Below are 21,421 nucleotides of genomic sequence, written 5' to 3' on the forward strand. Positions count from 1 at the left end.
GGCAGTGATGTAGAAACTTTTACGAGGGTGACACATGCAGCAGACCTTAAAATCAGCAGACAAATAGGTAGGCCAGAGGGTGTGCAGGCGTGGGAGGAGATCACGCAGATCATAAAGAGGGACTATGTGTGAGCGTTTTAGCAGAAGAGGAGAACTGCTGACCTTTCCTGATATTGTCGGACACTGAAAGCAACACTTTGAGGAACCTTACCCTACCTGGTGGAGCTCACTGAGGCAGTTCAAAAAGTGGTGAGGTACCAGGGATAGATGAGATGCTCATAGCATTTACATCCGTTTACCACCACGCCTGCACACTGACATACACATATGCACATTCAAACACACACACACACACACACACACACACACACACACACACACACAATGAGTAGATGGACATGCTGTTGGTTGAAGTGAAAGTACTTCACTATTTTCCATCTTCACAAACACTGAAGAAATGTAGCTTGTGTATCTATCTGCACAAGTGTGTGCATGTGTGCTAAGTGCAGCATTAGCAAACGCCGTTATCATTATTGTAATGTCACGGTCATTACAGGTAATAGTCAGGTACAGCACCCAGAGAGAGAGAGAGAGCCGGCAGCTAATAGAGGATACTTTACAGCGGACTAGTGTGTATGCACATGTGTGTGCGATAGACAGAAGCAGGCAGTGTGAGAACAGAGTAAATTGCATGTGAATTTTTGATATTGCAGGTTCTTCTCAGCAGATGCATGCGTCACGGGTCTGTCTGTGCAGTGGGTGTTCTGCAAGATGTTTTTTTCTCTGTGGTGCCATCCTTTCTGCGCGTGTATGTGAGTGAGTGACAGTGTGATAATTGCAGTGGCGATGGTTGAAGAGTGATGGCTGACCGATTACTGGGCGCATCGTGGTGATGATCACCTGCGAAAAGGTCAACAACGCAGCTTCCACTCCGATTAATTATAGCTCCCTCCGGTAGCAGCGGAACTACCGCTGAGAAGCGAGGGGGGCAGAAGAGAAGAGGGGGGCAAGGAAAGGAGAAGAGTTTGGTGGAACATTGTGTATCAGAGGTCCATTACGTGCTAACTTCTTTGAATATCCTTGAAGAGTATTATTCAAAAGAACTGTTAAGTCTTGAGTGGTACAGAAAGTCACCCACTTTCTGTAAATATTACATTTTACTGTTGAAATACATTTCTTGTTCTTCTTGCTCTCTTCCTTTACCTTTGCAAGTAGAGATTAAAACACATGAACCTACAAAAGGAGTCGTGGAATACGCAGCAGAGCTGTGAAGGATGCTTGAAAGAAGATTGTGAAAAGACGTGAGAATGAGAGGCTAATAGAGAAATCAAACAAATTCAAAAACAGTAAAGTTTGTTGTTATTTCACTTTGAAGTTTGACCTTCTCTGTGCACAGTTTGACACCAGAGGTCTGTTGTCATATTCATCTGCTGAAGGAGACACGTTTCCATCTTAGTTGTACACTTTTATGTAAGAACGTAGATTTTGTGACATTACATCTACTTTAGAGCCAATCGTGATCCAGAATTCTTTAATTTGTGTTCTGGGAACTTGAAAGCTCCAGTGGACATACCCTGAGAATGGACATTTAGGGGAATTCTTGTGTCCAGCAGCGAAACCTTTGAAACAAACAATATTGGCATATTCCTTGACTAGAATGTTAAATGAGAGCAGAAGGGGTAGATTTTTAAGAGTTTTTAACTAGTAAATTGAGGAGTCAAAATGTAAGTAATTTACAGAGAGAAAGACAAACAGTAGTGAGTGTTGTGTTCCTCCTCGCGCGTGTGTGTGTGTGTGTGTGTGTGTGTGTGTGTGTGTGTGTGTGTGTGTGTGTGTGTGTGTGTGTGTGTGTGTGTGTGTGTGTGTGTGTGTGTGTGTGTGTGTGTGTGTGTGTGTGTGTGTGTGTGTGTGTGTGAGAGAGAGATTCAGGCAGAGAGGGATTCCTGCAGTGGGCATGTGTGTGGCAGAGGATCCTTGGCTGGGATGTTGGCATGTCTGCTTTCTCCAAAAGCTGTCCATGTGTGGGCTCTGAGATAAAGCTCTGTTTATGTGTGTGTTAGTTTGTGCATGTGTGCATTTCATCAATTTTTTGCACTGTATCTATGTCATTTGCATAAATCCACACGTGCACTTTTGATGGACACCTTTTTTTGTGGTTCCCTTAAGAGCTGACTGTCAGTTAACTGGATGGAAGATTACTGGTACTCTACATACAAACACATCACTGCTGAAATCTCCATGTGATGACTTAGCACAATAGCATATGTGGTGACGATGACGCAATAAATAAAGCGGCTGCTGCTCGGGGCTTGCAGGTCATGATCAAGAAACATTGTTTATGTTTAATTTACTGTCCAAAAACATCCTCGCCCTCTTTTGGGCTTTCGCCATTCATTACTTTCATCTGCATTATTGATCAGAATATGTCAATTCTGGAAGATCTTAAGTCAAGGTTAATGCTTCATTAGATTCTGTAAGTCAATATCACATTGCTGATACAAGTTAAGTCAATATTGTACTGTCAAACAAATTATTGCATTAAGTAATTTAAATTATTGTAATTTTGGTTGATACATGATTTATTGCATTTCTTCTTTTTTCTGTTTTGCAAATCTGAACAAAAAACAAGAGGTGTCCAAAGTTATTCTTAGAGGCACACTAAGTCTCTTAGCCAAGAAAAGTGTAAGTCGCTTTCCAAGATTGACTTTCAGCTCCACACAAACATCCTTTTGTAGCTTAATAGGATGAAAGAGGGAAACCAGCGTTGTGCTGCATGATAGTTTTGGTATTAACTGAGTTTTTAAGAGGATATAGGTTAACACACTGCATTGTTTGTGTGTGTTGTTTTGTTTATTTTAGTTTACACGGTCACAAGGTTTCTTCTCCAATCTTAAGTGGCTTATTCTTGTTTTCCCTCATGACGTTACATGTAGTAAGAGTTTCCCGGATGGACTGGGATTAAATAATATAAAATTTAAAAAATAAACAAAATTCACAGAAAACTGAAATCATACTGAAAGGGCTATTACTTACTGACTAATAGCGGCAAGGTTGTCATTTAAAATGTTGACATTCAGGAGGAAGTTTGATATAAAAATTCAGAGCTGATTTTGACAAAATACCGCCTTGCATGTTTTAGTTTGGATCATTTTGGATATAAAACAGACACCTAAGTCCTAAAATGAACTAATATATGATATAAGTATGCGAGTGTCGCAAAACCTCAAATAAATTGTTCGGAAATACATTTTAAAATCCTAGTAATGCATACAAAATAAAAAACTTGCATATTAACCCTTCATTTCCACTTGGAAAAGATAATGCTGAATAGATGATGTCATGTGTTTTCATGGGCTCACCCTTGCAGCCTTGACGACATCCTGCATGTTCACATACGTGTGTAAGCAGACTAATATAGCAGCAACGCCCTCACACACACACACACACACACACGCCCGTTTTGTTACCTTTGACCTCCAGTCAATTTTGACTGGAGTTCGCAGGGCTGTTCTGGGCCGGGGGGGTCAGCGTGAGACAATAGGTCTCTGACAGTCGGGGGGGCATCAGAGACGACTTTAAAGGGAGACTCCACTCAATTTGAGATTATTACACTGGCATTATTTAACTGTGACTCCCAGCCTACAGTGTAATAGACTAAGAGACATTCCTCTGAGTGGCAAAGTCCCACCAGAATATCACTTTTCATTACATTGTACTATGTGTTTAAAGTGAGAGAAGTAACTGGGGTCCGGAGGTGCATTCAGCTTTGTTGTCACTGGAATTAATCTGGCAATAAAAGATGTTTTGGGAAGTGTGAGTCACCGCAACCAAAAGAGGTCCTTGGGCATGCAGCCGTATCTGGGCACCCAAAATACTATGCAGTTTGCTGCAGCACAATGCGAGATTATCCTTGGACAGACACAGAGTTTCACGCTCACTCACTCACTGAAGCCATGGGCTTTCACATGAATTCTCCAGGCAGAGATAATAATTAACGAACAGCGATATAAGATGGGCAGATACACTATATGATCAGTACTGCCAGCTTTATAGCAGTGGTGGTGTTCTTTCCCTTTAAATCTTAAATCATTGTTCAGATTCCGCTCTTCATTGTCTTGCCTTCTGGATGCATTTTACAAATTCTTAGGGTATTCGTACCATGTTGTTTGTATTCCATAACATTTATTTCCCCAGTTTTTGTGGAAATTACGAATTGTTGGCCCTGTAATAATAATCTTAAACTTTGTCTTTTTTCTGAATGACTGGCACTACATGAGTTACACTAATGAGTATTTGTTGTTATGATTACTTTATGCAACATTTGTGGCTTGATTTGTCACAATGTTGTAGTGTCAGTAGCTGTAGAACTTTCCATCAGCAATGACTCTGGCTCTTTTTTTCTTTTGCCCTTTTAATGACATGATGTCCTTCCCCTGCCCTCAGTGTGTGTGTGTGTGTGTGTGTGTGTGTGTATTTCAGCTGTTGCCTCCACCCAACGTAGCTCACTTCCTATTTTTCCTCACCACTCGCTTTTCCCGTGAACTCATATCGGTGGCAAAATAAACCAAACACAAACCTCTCACCTTTCAAGTCAAATAAACTTTTGCACCTCTGTCTAACCTTAGAAGAATAACAAACTTCCCACAGACGGACACACATCCTGGTTTCGGTGAGAGCTTGTGATGGTAAATCCTTTCTTTTGTGTAGATGTAGGCAGAGATGCAGAGAGCGGGTTCTCTGACGTGCACCTCTCATTCCTCTGGGATCAGAGGATTTTGCACGAGGACAGGTCAGAGGCTGTGATTGGAAAGTTACGTCCAGATTGTCACTCCGCTGGCCAGTTGGACGGATGTGCCGGATTATGTCAAATCTGCACTGTATTGTTCCATTTTAGTCAAATTACTCCACTCTCATCTGTGATAATAGGTACACACAAACACACACACAAACACACACACACACACACACCGCTCTACTTACTTGCATAATGGATTGAAATGTGTCTTTGTGGAAATAGAGACAGGTGTTACTTTGTTTAGAATGATTGGAGTTGATGTGGGCCTGTGTGTGTGTGTGTGTGTGTGTGTGTGTGTGTGTGTGTGTGTGTGTGTGTGTGTGTGTGTGTGTGTGTGTGTGTGTGTGTGTGTGTGTGTGTGTGTGTGTGTGTGTGTGTGTTGTATTATCTCCATCCCATCTAAAACTCCCCATTATGTAAAATCAACTTGTTTTCAAAAAGTTGATTATGTACGGATAAAGAAGTAAACGCTTTTGTCACTTAATTAGTGTTACACTGTTTATATCAGGGTTTGAACAAGTTACAAGGAGCTGATTGTCATGACCTCCCCAACACATGAGTGACCATGTAACCATTTCTTTGTCAGTATATAACTCACATTTCTCTTTTGCCCACTGATATTCTCAGAAATGTTCGTAGGCCTAAAATTGGTCTTTGGTGCTAATCATTTTGTTTGTGAAGTTGCATATGTTGTGAAAACATGCAAGCACAAATGCTCTAATTCCCATTTACACAGTCTTTCCCACAGACACGTGCATGTTACAGTACGCTTATGTTTAATGTACAATAGAGCCAGTTAATTATTCCTTCATTTCTGATTTATTTTTCCTTTGTTTGTTGTTTTTGTACTTATATCTTCTTATTAACTTCAGAGTGCACACTCCAGGTATTAATTCCACAAATTCAAGGTGCTTTTGCGCTACTTTGAAGTGCCCCATAATCGTGTGTATGTCTGCGCGCACACACGTTTGTGTTTACTGTTGCCGATGGTATCTGTGCACGTTGGATTTTCTGATGTTCTGCATTCCTCTCAATGCCTCGACGCAGACTGAGGTGAATACACATGGAAACTCAAACGTAAACAAAAAGGAAGAGCATCTTACTCATGCAAATTGTTTTCCCCCTTCTTCCTGTTGGTGGATTTATTTGTGAACAAAAGAAAATAAATAGCCTGCTGCTTTATCTGGAGCTGCTATCATAGGAATGCATTCTAACCTGCCTCTCCCTCTCCCCCCCAGTTTGTTTCTCGACCAGTACAGAGCCAGCCTGGTTGATGCTATAAGGAGATTACTGCGACCCAACGTAAGTGTGTGTGTATATGTGTGTTTGCCTCTGTGTGTCTAATATATATGTTTATCTGCTTATCCCCTTCCTCTAAACCACCACCCCACTCCTCTTAATCATAATTAGGCCTTGCCCAAAACCCTGTACACATTAATAGTCTGACAGGATTAATATCATGTAATGCTTTAATGCTTAATATGAGCAACTTGAATGCATCGCTCTGATCTCCGTCTCTCTCGCTCCGGCTTTCCCTTAATCATAAATCTGAGGCAACTTCTCCCTTTTGGCCTCACGATAAGACCCCACGCTGTGACAGCCAAAGCAAATGGGGGAAAAGAAAGCAAAAGGCTGGAAGAGATCGGGTTGAGGTTTCGATTCATCTGAGGGAGGAGGGGTGCGTTTTAAGTACAGAGGCCAGAATATCTGTTTATGAAAAAGAGGTGAATACAGGACTGGAGGGAAGGAGATATGGAGAAGGAGGAGGAGGAGGAGGAGAGGACACAGGAAGGGGTGAGAGAGGGGAGAGACTGATGGGAAAGATGGGAGGAAAGGAGGAGGGAGAGGAATGGGAAAGGTGAGAATATGGACAGTGAGGAGAGATGAGGCTGAGAGAAATGGAGGAGGATACATGTCTCTTCATTTAGAATCTCAACATTGATTCTCTTGTTGTTTGTTAACATGCTGGTTATAATGTGGTTTGCAGAACAGCACCAAGTCATTGAAGTGTCAGTTCACCCAAATTACAAACTACAATCAAAATTGAACAGCAACCAGTTATTTCCTAAACACTGTGTCTCGAATCAATTCACAGACCTGTTTTCATTAGAAACTCAGCGACAGATGATAAAACCCGGGCACATGAAAGTGAAACTGTCCACTTGGTTTTAGTGTTTAGAAAAAAAAGGTTAACTGACTTTAAAATCCAGTATTTATTACATTTTCTACAAGCAGCAGAGGGAACTCGAAAGACAAAAGGATTATATGATTAATATTACGTTCGGGTTGTTGCCAGCAGTGACACGCGTTTCCTCAGCTGACATTTCACACAGTGACACCCACAGTAAAACCTACAACGCGAATATGTGTCTCGGTTGCAGTTGAATGCAGGAGCCGCTGTTGTCGAATGACAGACGTGACATCTGGCCATTGTTGTACATCTGTGTGTTAAGTCTCTCTTCATGTCTCTCTCTCTTTAATCCAGTGGAGATAATTCAGGGGCTAATATGATTTGAGTGTCGGCCATCAGACTGCCGCTGCCACAACCAGCTTTGCCAAATATTTAATAATTTGCTAAGCTGATTAAGCAATTAACAAAGCAATTAATTCTTCTATCTAATGGCACTAATTTGTTGTTTCTGACAAAGGTGGTCCATCCGGTGGGCTGGATCCCCTTAATCAGCTGATTAGCGCTGGGAGGAGTTGTTTGTTTGCTTTTGCTATGTGTTTTTGGGGGGGGGGGGTTATACAGATGAAAAATCATCGTGATCCTGCTTGCTGTACGCGTGTGTTTGCATGACCATGCCTCTTTGGTTCATTTATTAAAAACAATAATAACATGAGCAACATGAAAAACAACTGAAAGCTGAAGGATTTCAAAGAAACTTTGAACCTGTTGGTAATCCTCTTAGTGTTTGCGGGACGTCTGTGATGAATGTGCACATAAACCGTCCCTCTGTCGTTCTCACGCACACACAGACATAAACACTTGTACACGTCGCATGAGAAGACAAGTCAGACGACACATGTGTGTTCACAGGTTGGTTGGGTTAGTAGAGCCTTGTTGGTTTTGTAAAGCTAAACAACACTCTAAAAGTACTCAGCCTCCTTTCATTTCCTATCCAGGGCATGGCGTTGGTGTTTGCTCCACTGCGAGGTGAAACTCTGAGACTGTTTTGTCAACTGGCCCAGCAGGCCGGACTCTGTGCCTCTCAACACCAGCAGTATGATGCTCAGGTCTGGGATGTTCACTTAAAGGTAAGAAGCTAGCACAAGAACAGAAAGACACTCAGACAGTCAGCTTGACTCCAAAGCACTCTGCATCCCGTACAAAAAAAAGTTGTTTTGTTAAAAGAGACATAATCAAAACTGATGCTATCAAAGTCTGCAGGCAAGGTGCTCATAGAATGAGTCATATAAATATTTGTGACTGTAACTACAGTATGATAAAACAACAGCAGCGTGCATGATCTGTGCAACTGTTTTGCTGTATTGACTATCAGCCAAATAACAGTTTCTGTGAGAACTTCAGCCTCGCACCAGAGTGTCTTCTTGCCTCATGTTTTAACAAAAGGCAGCAGTTGGAAGAAAATGTTTGGTGTAAATTGAAGGATGGTTTCCAAGTCCGCAAAATAATTCCAGGGAACAAGGAACAACATGGAATTCACAGTCCTCATTCTGTGCTGAAATGTAATTATTCATGGTGGTTAATTTGACACAGATGAACCCTCTTATTGGCTTCTTCTTTACATAACTCACCTGTGTCAATCATTAACCCTTCAAGTTAGGCATAATTGAAGGTGTGGCCGCTTAGGGTGACAGGTAGGTGCCGTCATAGGTGTAGAGACACTTTGTGAGACACACCGGAGCTAAAACAAGCGGCCTTAACTTGGCACAGAGAGGAAGACGGAGAGGGAAAGGCAAGGAGAGAGAAGGACAGTGACAAAGAGAAGTGACAGAAAGCACACAAGTAGGCAGTGTTTAAAGAAGTGGAGTCCAGCTGTTAACTCCATTACATACACAGCTACAGAAGAACAGGACAGCAAGGAGTGGACTAAATTGGTGCACACACGCTCACCTACACTGGTGGGACAATTGGACAGACTGGCCATTAAAGTGGCTGTTAAAGTGGCTTGAGCCTCAGCATCGAAGAATCTCACTCCTCTCCTTCTCTATTAGCCCTCCACTAGATTTAACATCACAATCCCTCACACATTTTATATCTAAGGGACTCTGGACCCTTTCAAACACGTTTAGGGTGAGCACACATTTACAGGTTTAAAGCAGGCTGAGGTCAAGTCACAGTCGACACCACCCTGCATGACATTTTGCATTGTCTGTCACCAGTTTGTGCAAATCCTGTCCCTTAAAAAGTTAAGATGTTAATATACAACTAATTTAAATTAGCAAACACATTTAGTTGGAAACATAATGCCAACCAGGTTACATTTGTTTTAACATAACAACGAAACTGTTTATTGTAAATATACTACAGCGTATGCCAATTGTTTTCTCTGCAATATCCCCTCATAGAAAATAAACAAATAACATTTTGTTGGTTATTTTTAGGCCAGCATTCAGTTTAGGTCAGGGAAAGAAAGTGGTTTTAGTTAAATATTTAAAAAAAAAATCAACCATGACTTGAAACACGAGATTCAATTACGCATTCAGTAATTAACCAAAGCCACCATCGTTCCCTACATCTAAATCAGTCTTTTAGTAGCAAAAACCTAAGACCAGGTGGGACGCAGGACATTTCCAGGAATTTTTGCCAGTAAATGTAATAAATGAAGTATTATATGAATATGTTTTGTTGCTGATTTGTATTTTTTAATTTAAAAATAACCCTGATTAATTGAGGACAAGTTAAAAGTTAAAATTTTCTGTTTCGTTTAGAGAGACAGAAAAACACAAATGATTTTGAGCAAACATAAATGGATGAACACTTGTAAAGTACATTCAATTTAAGAGAAATGGCTTCAGATGTTATTTGTTATAGTTGGTGGTTTTGGCCTCAGGTGAAGTGGGAACAGCACAATATGTTGTATCAGTAAAAGGACACAAGATTCTTGGAAATAAATAAAAACTGACTCCGAAAGGAGGAAGAAAAGGAGAAGAGAGAGAAAAAAGAAGGTAAGAGGGACGGAAAGAAAGAAGTGGCTCCGGTAGGATTAAAGTGGATGCTGCCTTTGCCGTAAATTTAAAAGAAACACAACTTTCTTTGAAAAAGCTGCGGAGAGAATTGATTGCGCCTCAAGGCCACAGAATACAGCCATCGAATAATTCTAATGGTTCAGCACCTCAACCGCTTGGGAAAATTGCCACTCAGACCTGTTTTAGTGATGAGAGTTAACAACAGAATGTGAACAGTGAAATTCAGACTAAAATTATTGTGGGATATAAAAATCAAACAAAACTATGAAAATGATGCTGGTCTTTCTTTCTATTCTTCGACATGCAAGGGGAATGTCACACCATTAGACTCGCACGTGAAATGCACACTTCCATCTGCTTGACGCAAACAGTACACACACACACACATGCACATACACACACACACACACACACAGTGGGGTCAGGTGCTGCGTGTGGATATGAGGACAAGTTGAAGTGCCCCCCTCACATCTGAAGGTGATTAAGTCTCCTCTGCTTATCTTCTGATGAACACTCTGAACAAGCCCTATGTGGCTTTCTGTGTGTGCTTGTATGTGCCTGACTGACCATTCCACACACACACACACACACACACACACACACACACACACACAGCCACACAGCTAAGAAACAAGCTATATCACAATCCCACACAGACCAGACATCACTCAGACAGCATATTGGCTAGACATTACACACAAACACACACCGCATGATGATATCACAGTGAAACATACACTACCAATGTGCACACACACACACACACACACATACAGCCGAATTAGCAGCTGCTACTCATTTGCACTACAGATTAGCTTTCTTCGGCTATATTTACTTTCAGTTGGTGGACCAGAACACAAGACAAATGCATATCAGAACCGGCAGTGGAACACACACACTATGGATTTTCTTTCACTATGGCTTAAAAAAAATCAAAGACGTCTCCACCAAGAGCAGGTGTAGTAATTCTGAGGAGAAAGATGGAACTGAAAAGTCTACATGTTACTTTTTTAATACTGACAATTTTATCTGTGAAAATATATCTAATTCATAAGAAAACACTGGCTTAATATTACACTAAATTAACTTTTAGTCATTGTCACTGCGTTTAATCCGATAGTGTTGGAATAAAAGTTATACATTATGTAGTAAAGTTTTCCATTGATGTGCTCATTTGATCAGTCTAATTTGTTATGTTTATGAGAAAATTATCAAAAATGAGATGAACGTGCACATCTTTTATTTTTAAGTCCAATTGTAGTTAAACATTGAACAGATCGGTAGGCCACCGCACAGTGTAATTCAAATATTTGTGTAGCTGATATGGTTGAAATTATTATCAAGATATCAATACCGACAGTTTTCTGTGGTCAGTTTATCATTATATGGCAAATGTATACACAAAATAATGTAAAGTAATCAAATTAATGTTTAAGAATTCAACTGTGTTCTACTGTTAGAGTACATGTGCTTTAACAAGGTGATAATTAAGCAAGCTTCACTCCAATCAAAATCCAAACTAATCTAAATATTCACACCGTCGCGCAACAATCTCCTGTAACTGAGTTTCTAAATGAGTCCGAGTTTACTTCCTTTCATGCTTCCACTGTTACTCACAAGCTCCTCCATCTGGCACAGACGCCGTTAAACAAACGTGGCCGCAGTAGCTGTGCATATCCCTGCATTCCTCGTTCCTGTGCTAGATTTGACACAAGTCAGATTTGATTTTGTTTGGAATATGCTGCCTATCTTAATGTTTGCTTTGTACGGGTTTGTGTGAGCTGGGAGTGTTTTTAGCATTTCTTTTTACAAACCATCTCCAGACCCCCAGCTCGCTACTCTCCAAACATACACACACTTTCACCCTCTGACACAAACACACTCGAGGGACTACAGACAGCAGGCAGGCAGGCCCGATGTGTAGCGGTAGTGTGTGTGTGTGTGTGTGTGTGTGTGTGTGTGTAAGGCGTGTGCTGGGACGGGCAGACAGGGCTAGCGCGTTATCCTCTTATCCCCACTGTTGTGGAATAGAGAGGCAAGCAGCTGGAGGGACTGCAAGCAGCCTGATAATGCCAGCGCTATTTTCTAACCCGCCATCTTAATCTTGTTACTCAAATGGTTGTGAAGAGAGAGTCATGAATTTTAATTTCTCTCAAACACACACACACGCATTAGAGTGTGTGTGCACATGTGTACATCCCCCGTCTCTCTCACATGCATAAATAGTATCCCCACTGTGTCCATGCACTCACACTCATTTCCCTGCCTCTTTCGTTCTGTTTCCCTCTTTCATTCTTTTCCTCTCTTCCCCCTCAGCTGCCTGGCCACCCCCTTCCTCCCTCCCCCCTATATCTTCCTTCACCCTTCTTCACTCTCCCTCCCTCTGCTCCCCTCTATCTTCCCATTTCCTACATCACGACCCACTTCTCTATTTATTCAAGCCTGTCCTTCTATCCCTTCTTCTACTCGTCTCTCCATCCACCCAATCCCTCATTCTCTGTTTCCTATAATCCTGCCGAGAGAGACCCCAGACATCCGGTTCATCCATCCCTCCCTTGTCTCAAAGCCCCCCTCCTCTCTCTGTTTCCACCTTGTTCACTTTCTCTCCGGTCTATACAAGCAGGGCAAGAATAAATGGAAAAAACGAAGTGGGCAGAGAAATAGAGAGGCAAAATGAGAGCACGAGAGAGGGAGACAGAAGCTGGGGCGAAAGTGGCAATACAATAAATGACTTGCACCTTGGAAAGGGAAAAAAAAAAAAAGAAGAGAAAAGATTGTTGGGTTGGTGGGGTGGGGGGTCGCGTTGAGAGCCGATTTAGCCAGCCACCCATGAAGCTGATTAGGCAGCCTGCGATCAGGAGGAACAGCTTTGCTTGTTAAACTTTTCACCTCTGCAAGCTCTTAGCCCTCACCGTGTTAAGGCCCCCTCCCTCCCGCTCTAACCCTCCATCTATCGCTTCCTTGCTCCTTCCGCCTGGTAGAATTTGAATGTGAATGCTGGCTGTGGTCCCCATAGCGGGCTTAGCACAGGGGGGCAGGCAGCTGCCCCTCCACGCCCAACCACCCCTGGGCCGTCTGCTCTCCCTCTCCCTGCCTCCCTCGATCTCTCTTTCTCTCTCTGGGGGTCAGAGGTTCAACCACCGGCCGGTGCCTGGAGGGATGGCCGTAGGAAGATAACGCACATGAAGGGTACTGGGGGGGGGGGGAGGCAGGGAGAGAGGGGTAAGGCAGAGCAGTTTGTTCATATTCAGCAGAAAAGGGGAGAAATTTGAAAAAGGCGGAATGGGGAGAGACGGTGTAGAGGTGAAGATCTCTCACTGTGAGGACAGGGTGGGGAAAAGAGTGATGAGACATGTGAGTGAGGTAGTAACTTAAATCACACAAGCCTAGTGTTGTGACATTGTGGATTATTTTCATAAGAAGTGTTCAGGACCACCACTTTCTCTAATGTTACACCTTTATACTTCCATCATATACAGGTGTATGTGTATGGATAATAGATAATAGATGCATAATTAAGTAATGTTAACAAGTGATCCACCTGGAATGTGTTGCGGGCAAAAGTTGAGCGAGCCTTAACTTTTTTTGTGGGATGAGGAAATTGTTTTCAGTTTTGTGTGTTACTGTTATTTATCTATTTATTTTTGTATTCATTATTTCAATACAATTTATCATTTAAATGTTTTAGATACCCTTTAAATCACTTCGGTCAACACCTGTTCTTTTCAAATGTGCTCTGTAAATGAGACTTGACTTAACTTTTTTGATGCCGTTGTCTGCGTTGGCGCCCCTGCTGTGTGAATGCAGTGGTCTCATTGAAATGAATAGGGGATTGCGTTTAATCATGCAGTGCTAATGTCAGCCTGAACACTTCCTAACAACCACCCAAAGTCCATAGCCCTGTTCCCCTCTTGAACTTCTCCATCGCTACATGCTACCTGCACAGACACACACTACACTGCAGATCACAGGCATTTATAACTGTGTTTGTAGCTGTCTTTTAAACGTATTATGTGTGTCTTAATAAAGCTGAATAAAGCGAGAGACCTCCAGGGATTTGAGTTTCACTGAGGTCTATCTGAGCTAAAACAAACTATACAGTCTCTTTCATTGAGGAGTAGAAGTGTAGAAGAGTATTAGCGGATCTGCATATTTTGATGAAGAAATGCAATAAAACAAGAGCCCCTGCGACTTGATTTTCATATTTTTTTGGGGAAAAGAGCACAAAGTCAGTATTTGAGTTAATGTAAGTAGGTTTGAGTTGGTTGGACTGTCACTTGCATATTACTTACATGCTGCTGACGGGAATGAATTCGGGGTCAGTTTGAGTTTCTGTTTCCATTTCACACAGTTCTGCCCTATCCTGGTCTCACCACACACGTACACACAGACAATCACACACTCTCACATGAGCAGACCCACTAAACTCACTTTCATAAGTCTCTGATCATTTGGCCAGACGCTGGGCGAGCTAATTAGCAGGTTCATGCCCACACTGCAAAGTCTGCTTAAAAGGGCACACGGGGATCCCACAAAGCTCTGTGTGTGTGTGTGTGTTTGTGTGTGTGTGTGTGTGTGCGTGCGGGTGTGTGTAAGAGTGTTTGTGTGTGCAGGAGTTTGCACACTTGAGCTGGAACAATTAGTTAATTAATGCAGTGGTAATATTTCATTTCAATGGTCAGAGTTGTTTATTTTCTGTCATTAGTTTCCGCTTATGTTTTTTTTTCAGCTGATGTGCGGCACATCCTTTTCAATATTGTCCGCTTCTGAGCTTGTTATTTCTAATGATCTTGACCTGACCTGTCAGGTTGCAAGTATGATTTTCTTGACAGGGTTTTCAAATTAAATATTCACAGAAGAGAACAAGAAGATTAGATTATAATAAAAGTAATACATTTGTAGCTTTGGGGGCATTTTTGCCTTAATTTCCATAGCATGACAGCGTAAAGATGGCAGGCGTTGAGGGGTTACAGTTACACGCAACTAAGGACTCAAACCGCCGATGTTGTGATACATGGTCAGCGTCTTCAATCCACAGGCAACCAGGACACCCTGAAATATTATAAGTATTAATGAAATTAGAGAAAAATATTTTACCAAACCGAAATTTTGGATACATATTTTCTGTAGATTTTATCGGCCTAGTTAATGCTTTTCATGTTGTGTGTTTCTCAGATGCTGACAGAGGGAAAAGACGCCTACGATGAGAACATCCACTATCCTCTCCTCATCACCTTGACCAAAGGACCTCAACCTGTCAGCCACACTCAGTAAACCCAAACAAGCTCTGCACATTACCACTCCATATATTTTTTGATATTTGAGCTGGAACGATGCTACAGAGTCATGTCACCAATGTGAACCACAAGAGATCAGAGTAAGGAGGAAGAAACTGAAAGAGCAGTACCAGTTAACAGGGTTTCGTTGGTCCCAATATCAAGTGTTAAGTCACAGGGAGCAACACAAATTGTGGTCACATTTGAGGCATTTTTCACATAGGTACAGTGGCCACTGGGAGGATCTTTATCAGATGATGCATGGCGTTGAAAAATATTTGAGCGTACATGTTTTGCAGTTTGAAGTGTTGAAGAAAAAAAGCTCATGTCCAAAGCAGTGGGGATACGTTGACTGTGGCTAAGGGGGAAGAAAAAGGAGAGGCGGATGCATTCCAGCCTAGTTAGTTTTAACCATCTGCCATTTGCCAAATAACTACTGTCCGTCTCCACAACAGTCACTCAGGCAGTCAGCCCTTAAATCAGTTTGCCTCATCCCTGCATTTAATCAGCCATCCAGGAAAGTACCAATCCAACAACCACATTGCCAAACAGTCATATGGCCGGCCAGTCAAGTAACCAGTCTATTCAATTACCTATTATGGTAATTAATTAGCCAGTAATCCAGTCACCATTCCAGCCAACAAGCCAGTCAGTTGTTTAGTCAGTTACATGGACATTTCCTCTATCAGTCCTACTGTAAGTGTCAGATTGCCCTCTTTAACCTGTCAGTATTAACCTGTGCTACTGTGTTTCTGGCCCCAGCATGGAGGCCAGCTCTAATTCATTAACCATCACAGACTGTGGAGCAGCTCACGGTTTCCTTTGTGTTTCCTTTATTCCTCTTTGTTCCCTTCTTCCCCCGCTTTAATTTTCATCTAATACAACTCATTCATCCCAGTCATAGGTCAGCATTAAGCACGTCTTTTGTGCATTTCTTACAATAGTACATTAACATATTAAGGCACGTTCAGACTAAGGAGCAATTGTTGCTGCCCTGGAGCTACAGTTAGCATAGTACGCTGCAACATCGCCACGGATTCAAGTAGTCCACACTATGTCACATTGTAAATCAACTCAAACTCCTGCTTTAGTGGGAGTTAGTTAAATTGTTTTAAAGTGCCACTGATGAAAGTCCTAAACGATTGTGTCACATACATATCAAGCCCCATTGTGTCTGCTGTAATGACTCCGATATCAAACATATTCGGACACAGAAGTAGGTCTGGCTAACTGAATCTAACATCACAATCATAATCTATGGCAGCTGCTAAACGCTCTTAATCTGAACCCACCTTCAGGAAGTGTGAGTGCGTCTGAAGAGAGACAGTGAGAGAGAGAGAGAATACATGCACATAAGTCGTAATGACTCCGACTAACATTGATTGACTACTGACCCCAATACTGTGGAACAGATTAAAAGATGTATGATTTGCTGTACAGAGCAGGATTTCTTTGCACCTTTTTCTTTTCCTTGTTTTGTGTAATACAGACATATCAGTGGTCTCTTACCCCTACTGTCCACTTGGTGCAGACAATCTGCTGCCAGTCTAGCTGGTGTGCCAATGTCCACTGGCTCTGTGACTCCATTATCAACGTTCATGCTTTACGGGTCTATGAAGGGCTACATTCACTTTTGAATGTATGCAAAGCCAATATTAATATTTAATGGTGCGTTCATTTGTAATTGATTCAGTCTTTAAGTATATACAGCCAAACTGTATCGTCTTGTTTGTTTATGTCGCTTCTCCGATTGATTCTTTGAAGCAGGAGAAGTAAAGCTGCGGTTTTATTTCTGCTGATATACACGATTCAGAAGGTACGGATCTGTTCATAAATGAGCTGCAGGTTTGTTTTCAGTATGCATGAAAAACACAGAAAGTGTCTGCAAAACGGCATTTGAAATCATTTGAAAAACAGTAACGCGACACATCCAGTGGACATGGTTAGAATATGATTTCATGTTGATAGACTGTGCAAGCATAGTTGTTGAAAGTTGCACATGCTCCTCATAGCCTCAAGAGCAAAAACCTTTCACACATTTCAGACCAATTGCTTCTCCATTTTCTGTTGGCATTTTTTCTATCGGCACAATCAATGGTTCTACTCAGGTCTTTTTCCATGCATTCAGCTGTTTTCTGTTTCTTGTGGTATTAAAGAAACGCCAAGTGTCAGTGGGCCACTCGAGCCTAAAGTTGTACCTATCACTAGTAAAGTGTTTCCACATTTCACTGTGATCCATTGTTTTATACAGCAGCCAAGAAGCTATGCAGTATCTCCCATTGGCTGTTGTTTTGCATCCCTCTTGTTGAAAAAACAATCCACCTTCACCAACGAGAGGTGTTCCCTGTGTGTAACTACTCAGAAAAGTAAATGAAGCTAGTTTTATCAGTGGTCTCAATGCTTTGAGGACTTAAATTGCATTGCAAAAACATCCCCATTGCAAATGTTTAGAAGTGTGTTTAATTACATTTGTATCTGTAATGCTGTTTGCTGTATGCCTTTGATATCTGCGGGCTAACACATGTATACCATCCCAACTGTGAATGTGTACAGTGACCTCATCACTGTCTAGTGCGACGTCACCACCACTAGCAGTGATGTCATTTTGCAACACTGCGGCATTGAGCGCCCCTGTTTACCACTGTTATCAGCGCTATTGCTGCTCCTTGCAGCATCACTGCCTCTATTTGTGGCAAAATCTTTCACCCGGTGCACCGACGATCTGCTGCGATTATCACGTTTTTTTAGACAGTGATGTCGTCACTTGTGGTCTCGCTATTAGTGCTGTGTGCTAGGACACTTCTCACTGTGACATCAGACAACAGACAGTCAAGGAGCCACTGATAGTCGGTGTTATTCAGAGGAGGTTATGCGCTGCAGCTGAGAATTACCTTGGGCAAATATCATGCAGGAATGCTCTATTCCAACAGATTTATGTCATTGTATCGTGGGATGTCTCAGCTAGGCTATTATTTGGATTATCAAACAGAATTCTTAGAATTGTTGGTCCTTTGAAGGCCATGTCCACACTAATCCAGATCAATTTAAAGTTACTTCTATCCACACTGATCCTTTTTTTCAGGCCACCAAAAACAGAATTACAAGAAAATTCCCCAGTGTGAATAAAGTTGAAGCTGCTATTGTTGTATTTCACTTTGTAGCACTTTCAAAAATATGAATGTACAATTATTGTGTGGTTTATATTATTTTTTGGGTTTGACAAAAGAAACACGGACTGTATTTACTTCCATGAAATATTACAATTCATCCACCTTAGTGTGGACATGGCCTCATAGAGTGAGTTTTTCTGTTCAGTATATCAAATCCTCTCTGCTTCACTGTAATTAATGGGTCATGAATGTTATACTTTGCTGTGGTGGGCAATTTTTTGTGAATGAATAAAAATAAATACTTTTTCTTCAAGAAATTTGGGGCTCTGGACTTTTTCTTTCTTTTTAAGTTGTCCATTTGAAAATGGACAATTTAACAGATCAGCTATAACCTACAATATTATTTGATTTATAAAAAATATTTTACTATTACAAATAAATATTTAATAATTTCAGTATCACAATTACAGAAATGATGTATTCTCTGTCACCTTGCAGATGTCTACAGGTCTTCTGTAATGATTCATATAATAAATGCTTATCATGTGGAGCTGGTTGACAAAGCTAATTGTGTAAAACGTGTGTTTCATTATTAACAATCCAGTGTTAAATGTTCACAGATGTAATAAAGTTTCCTCTGGGGCCCAGATCGGCTGTGGCCTGTGTTTCAAACACAATGGCCTCCTGCAGGCTAAGCTGATGCCAGACAAGGTAACACACACTCACACGCACACACACACACACATATATCAAGCCCAGTCAACAGTGTACCCCTCCACAGGAAGAAAAGAGAGAGGGATAAAGGAGGGAGGGAAGGCAGTACACAGCAGCTAATCCTGCAGACTCACTCTTCTGTTTATCAGTCAGAAGGAGGGAGGGAGAGTTGGCAAAAGGGAGGGACCAGCGAGGCCTCCTGATTTGTCTTTTGATATTTTAAAGAGGTCTGTTCTCTCCTCCCCAACACTCTGCTGGAGAGACAGTGAGAAGAGATAGAAAAATCTGCAAACAGAGAAAGAAGAGAAAGAGAGAGGCTGAAAAAGACGAGGGCAGAGGAGGAGGAGGAGAGAAAAGAAATTGGACAAGACACACTGACTGGCTGGAAGGAAAGGCGAAGTGAGACCGCTGGAAATGAGGCGAAAGTAGATCGAAACAGCGGGGAAAAAAAGCTTCATCCGTGAAAGAAAAGAGAAGCTGACTGAGAGACTGAGATTGACTGGCGGAGTGAGTGATCGAACAGAGAAAAAGAGAGAGACAGAGTGCTCCAGGCTCGACACAAGGGCCCCATTAACTTGACCACTTGCCCTTTGCACACAAAGGCAAGGCCAGCCCACTGCCCCTCCCACCCAATTATCCACGATTAGGCTCAGTGCACTGTGTCAAGATGGAGAGGAGAGGGGGAGAAAGGCGAGTACAGGGAGGAGGAAGAAGGGGACAGAGGGAGTAAGGGAAAAGAGAGTAAAGACTGGAAGGCTGATGAAAGTCGACAAAATTGTTGTTAACATGGAAGTGGTTTGAACATTTGATTTAGCATCCTCCATGCAAATCAGTGTTCAGTGAGTGATTTATTTGGCAGAAAAAACTCACCGTAGTCTCCCCTGCAAACTTCCACTACGGTTCACTTATCTGTAAATGCTTGTTTCCTTTTTGCAGTTTGATTCCATAATCAAAAAAAACACAAAATTCCATGTTTGCTATGAAAGTTGCTTGCACTTTCACTAATGTCTCCTTAAATGTACAATAATTCTCTTTTAGGCCAACAGAATAAGTTGTAAACACAACAATGACAGTGTTATAAGGCTGATATGTTAAACATTTAAGAATAACAGTTAGTTAGTTAGTTACATCTAGGGGACAGTAGCAGGTTTAGCATTCATTTTAAATGAATTCTTATCTTATCGTTTCTTATCTTGTGACCAACGTAAGTCCAATATTCACTCTCCTTTTAGCTCTGTTTTTGGTCTCTGACAACTCCTGAGGGAAATATCTGGCTGTTTTGCAGATAAATGCTCCACTTTGTTCACCAGCGAGTCGCTATCTTTGTCTGTCTCCTGTTTGTTGCTGGGCAGGTAGCGTACAGTGGGTTTATGAGAGCTTTGTTGCTGAAAACAGGTGCGTTAGTGAACCAAAACGGTAAAGTTGTGGCCCCTAAAACCAGAAAAATTAGCTTAAAGACAAATAAAAGCTTAACACAGCTGAGGGGGACTTGTCACCATGAGCGACCCCTTTCACATTACATATAGTCATTTGATCCATTGTTAATATGAAAATACAGCCGTAAGATGAAGTACATTACGCTTCCCATGGTGACTGTTAATTATATGTGTAAAAATGTGTGGGTACAAAAACAGTGAAACGTGAATTCATCTTAATTCAAACAAGGCAGCTGGCAACCAACATGGTGACCCCCTTACTCCATACACCTACACAAACACACACACACACACACACACACCACCCACAATAACACAACATCCTCCGTCCATCTTACCTGCACACGGCACAGATCAGCGATGCCCAACACGCACACACGCGCACACACACACACACACACACACAGGCCGATGCATTCAAACAGCCCTGGCATACAAACACACACTTTGACAAATACACAAATCGTCTTCACCACACTCACCATGAGCTCAGCTGCAGTCCGGCCATATTGTGTCATGTTGTGCTTTGTTGATACTCTGCCGCTAGCTATCTGGCATCCCCAGGGCCGTGGGCTGGTTTCCACCGCAACATGGCACACACACACACACACACACACACACACACACACACACACACACACACCGTATACCAACACAGTCTCTGCCTTCTCTTTGACTGACATCTATTTGAATGACTGATATTTTTGGTGCCACAATTCCTGCAGCTCTCCAAAAATTCTTTAACACGTCTTAATTTTTGTTTTTGACGTACAAGGTCAAATAAAGAGGTTTGATTTGATCTGCGCCAAATGGATTTTTCAGCCTTTGTATTTTATTTCATTTATTTTCATTTCAGTACGCAACACAATTTTCACTCTGTTGCTTTGTAGTTTTGTTATGTAAAATAGTTCAGACTACACTAGGTGGCTGCCTCGT

The 21,421-nt window shown here is 41.7% G+C and overlaps 1 protein-coding gene across 2 annotated transcripts in view; it reads left to right on the plus strand.

Moving 5' to 3' along the window:
- The window catches only part of camkmt (calmodulin-lysine N-methyltransferase), a 95,035-nt gene extending 76,389 nt beyond the window's left edge, over positions 1-18,646 (plus strand). For both annotated transcript variants that reach the window (XM_076075792.1, XM_076075791.1), the window contains 3 exons: positions 6,034-6,097; positions 7,922-8,053; positions 15,125-18,646. In XM_076075792.1, the coding sequence (XP_075931907.1) occupies positions 6,034-6,097; positions 7,922-8,053; positions 15,125-15,223 (295 nt within the window). In that variant the 3' untranslated portion in view covers positions 15,224-18,646. The remainder of the gene's footprint in view (positions 1-6,033; positions 6,098-7,921; positions 8,054-15,124) is intronic.
- The last annotated feature ends 2,775 nt before the right edge of the window (positions 18,647-21,421 follow it).

The sequence above is a fragment of the Anarhichas minor genome, unplaced genomic scaffold (genome assembly GCF_050575085.1).
Source record: "Anarhichas minor isolate MPS153535 unplaced genomic scaffold, ASM5057508v1 ptg000054l, whole genome shotgun sequence".
Lineage (NCBI taxonomy): Eukaryota > Metazoa > Chordata > Actinopteri > Perciformes > Anarhichadidae > Anarhichas > Anarhichas minor.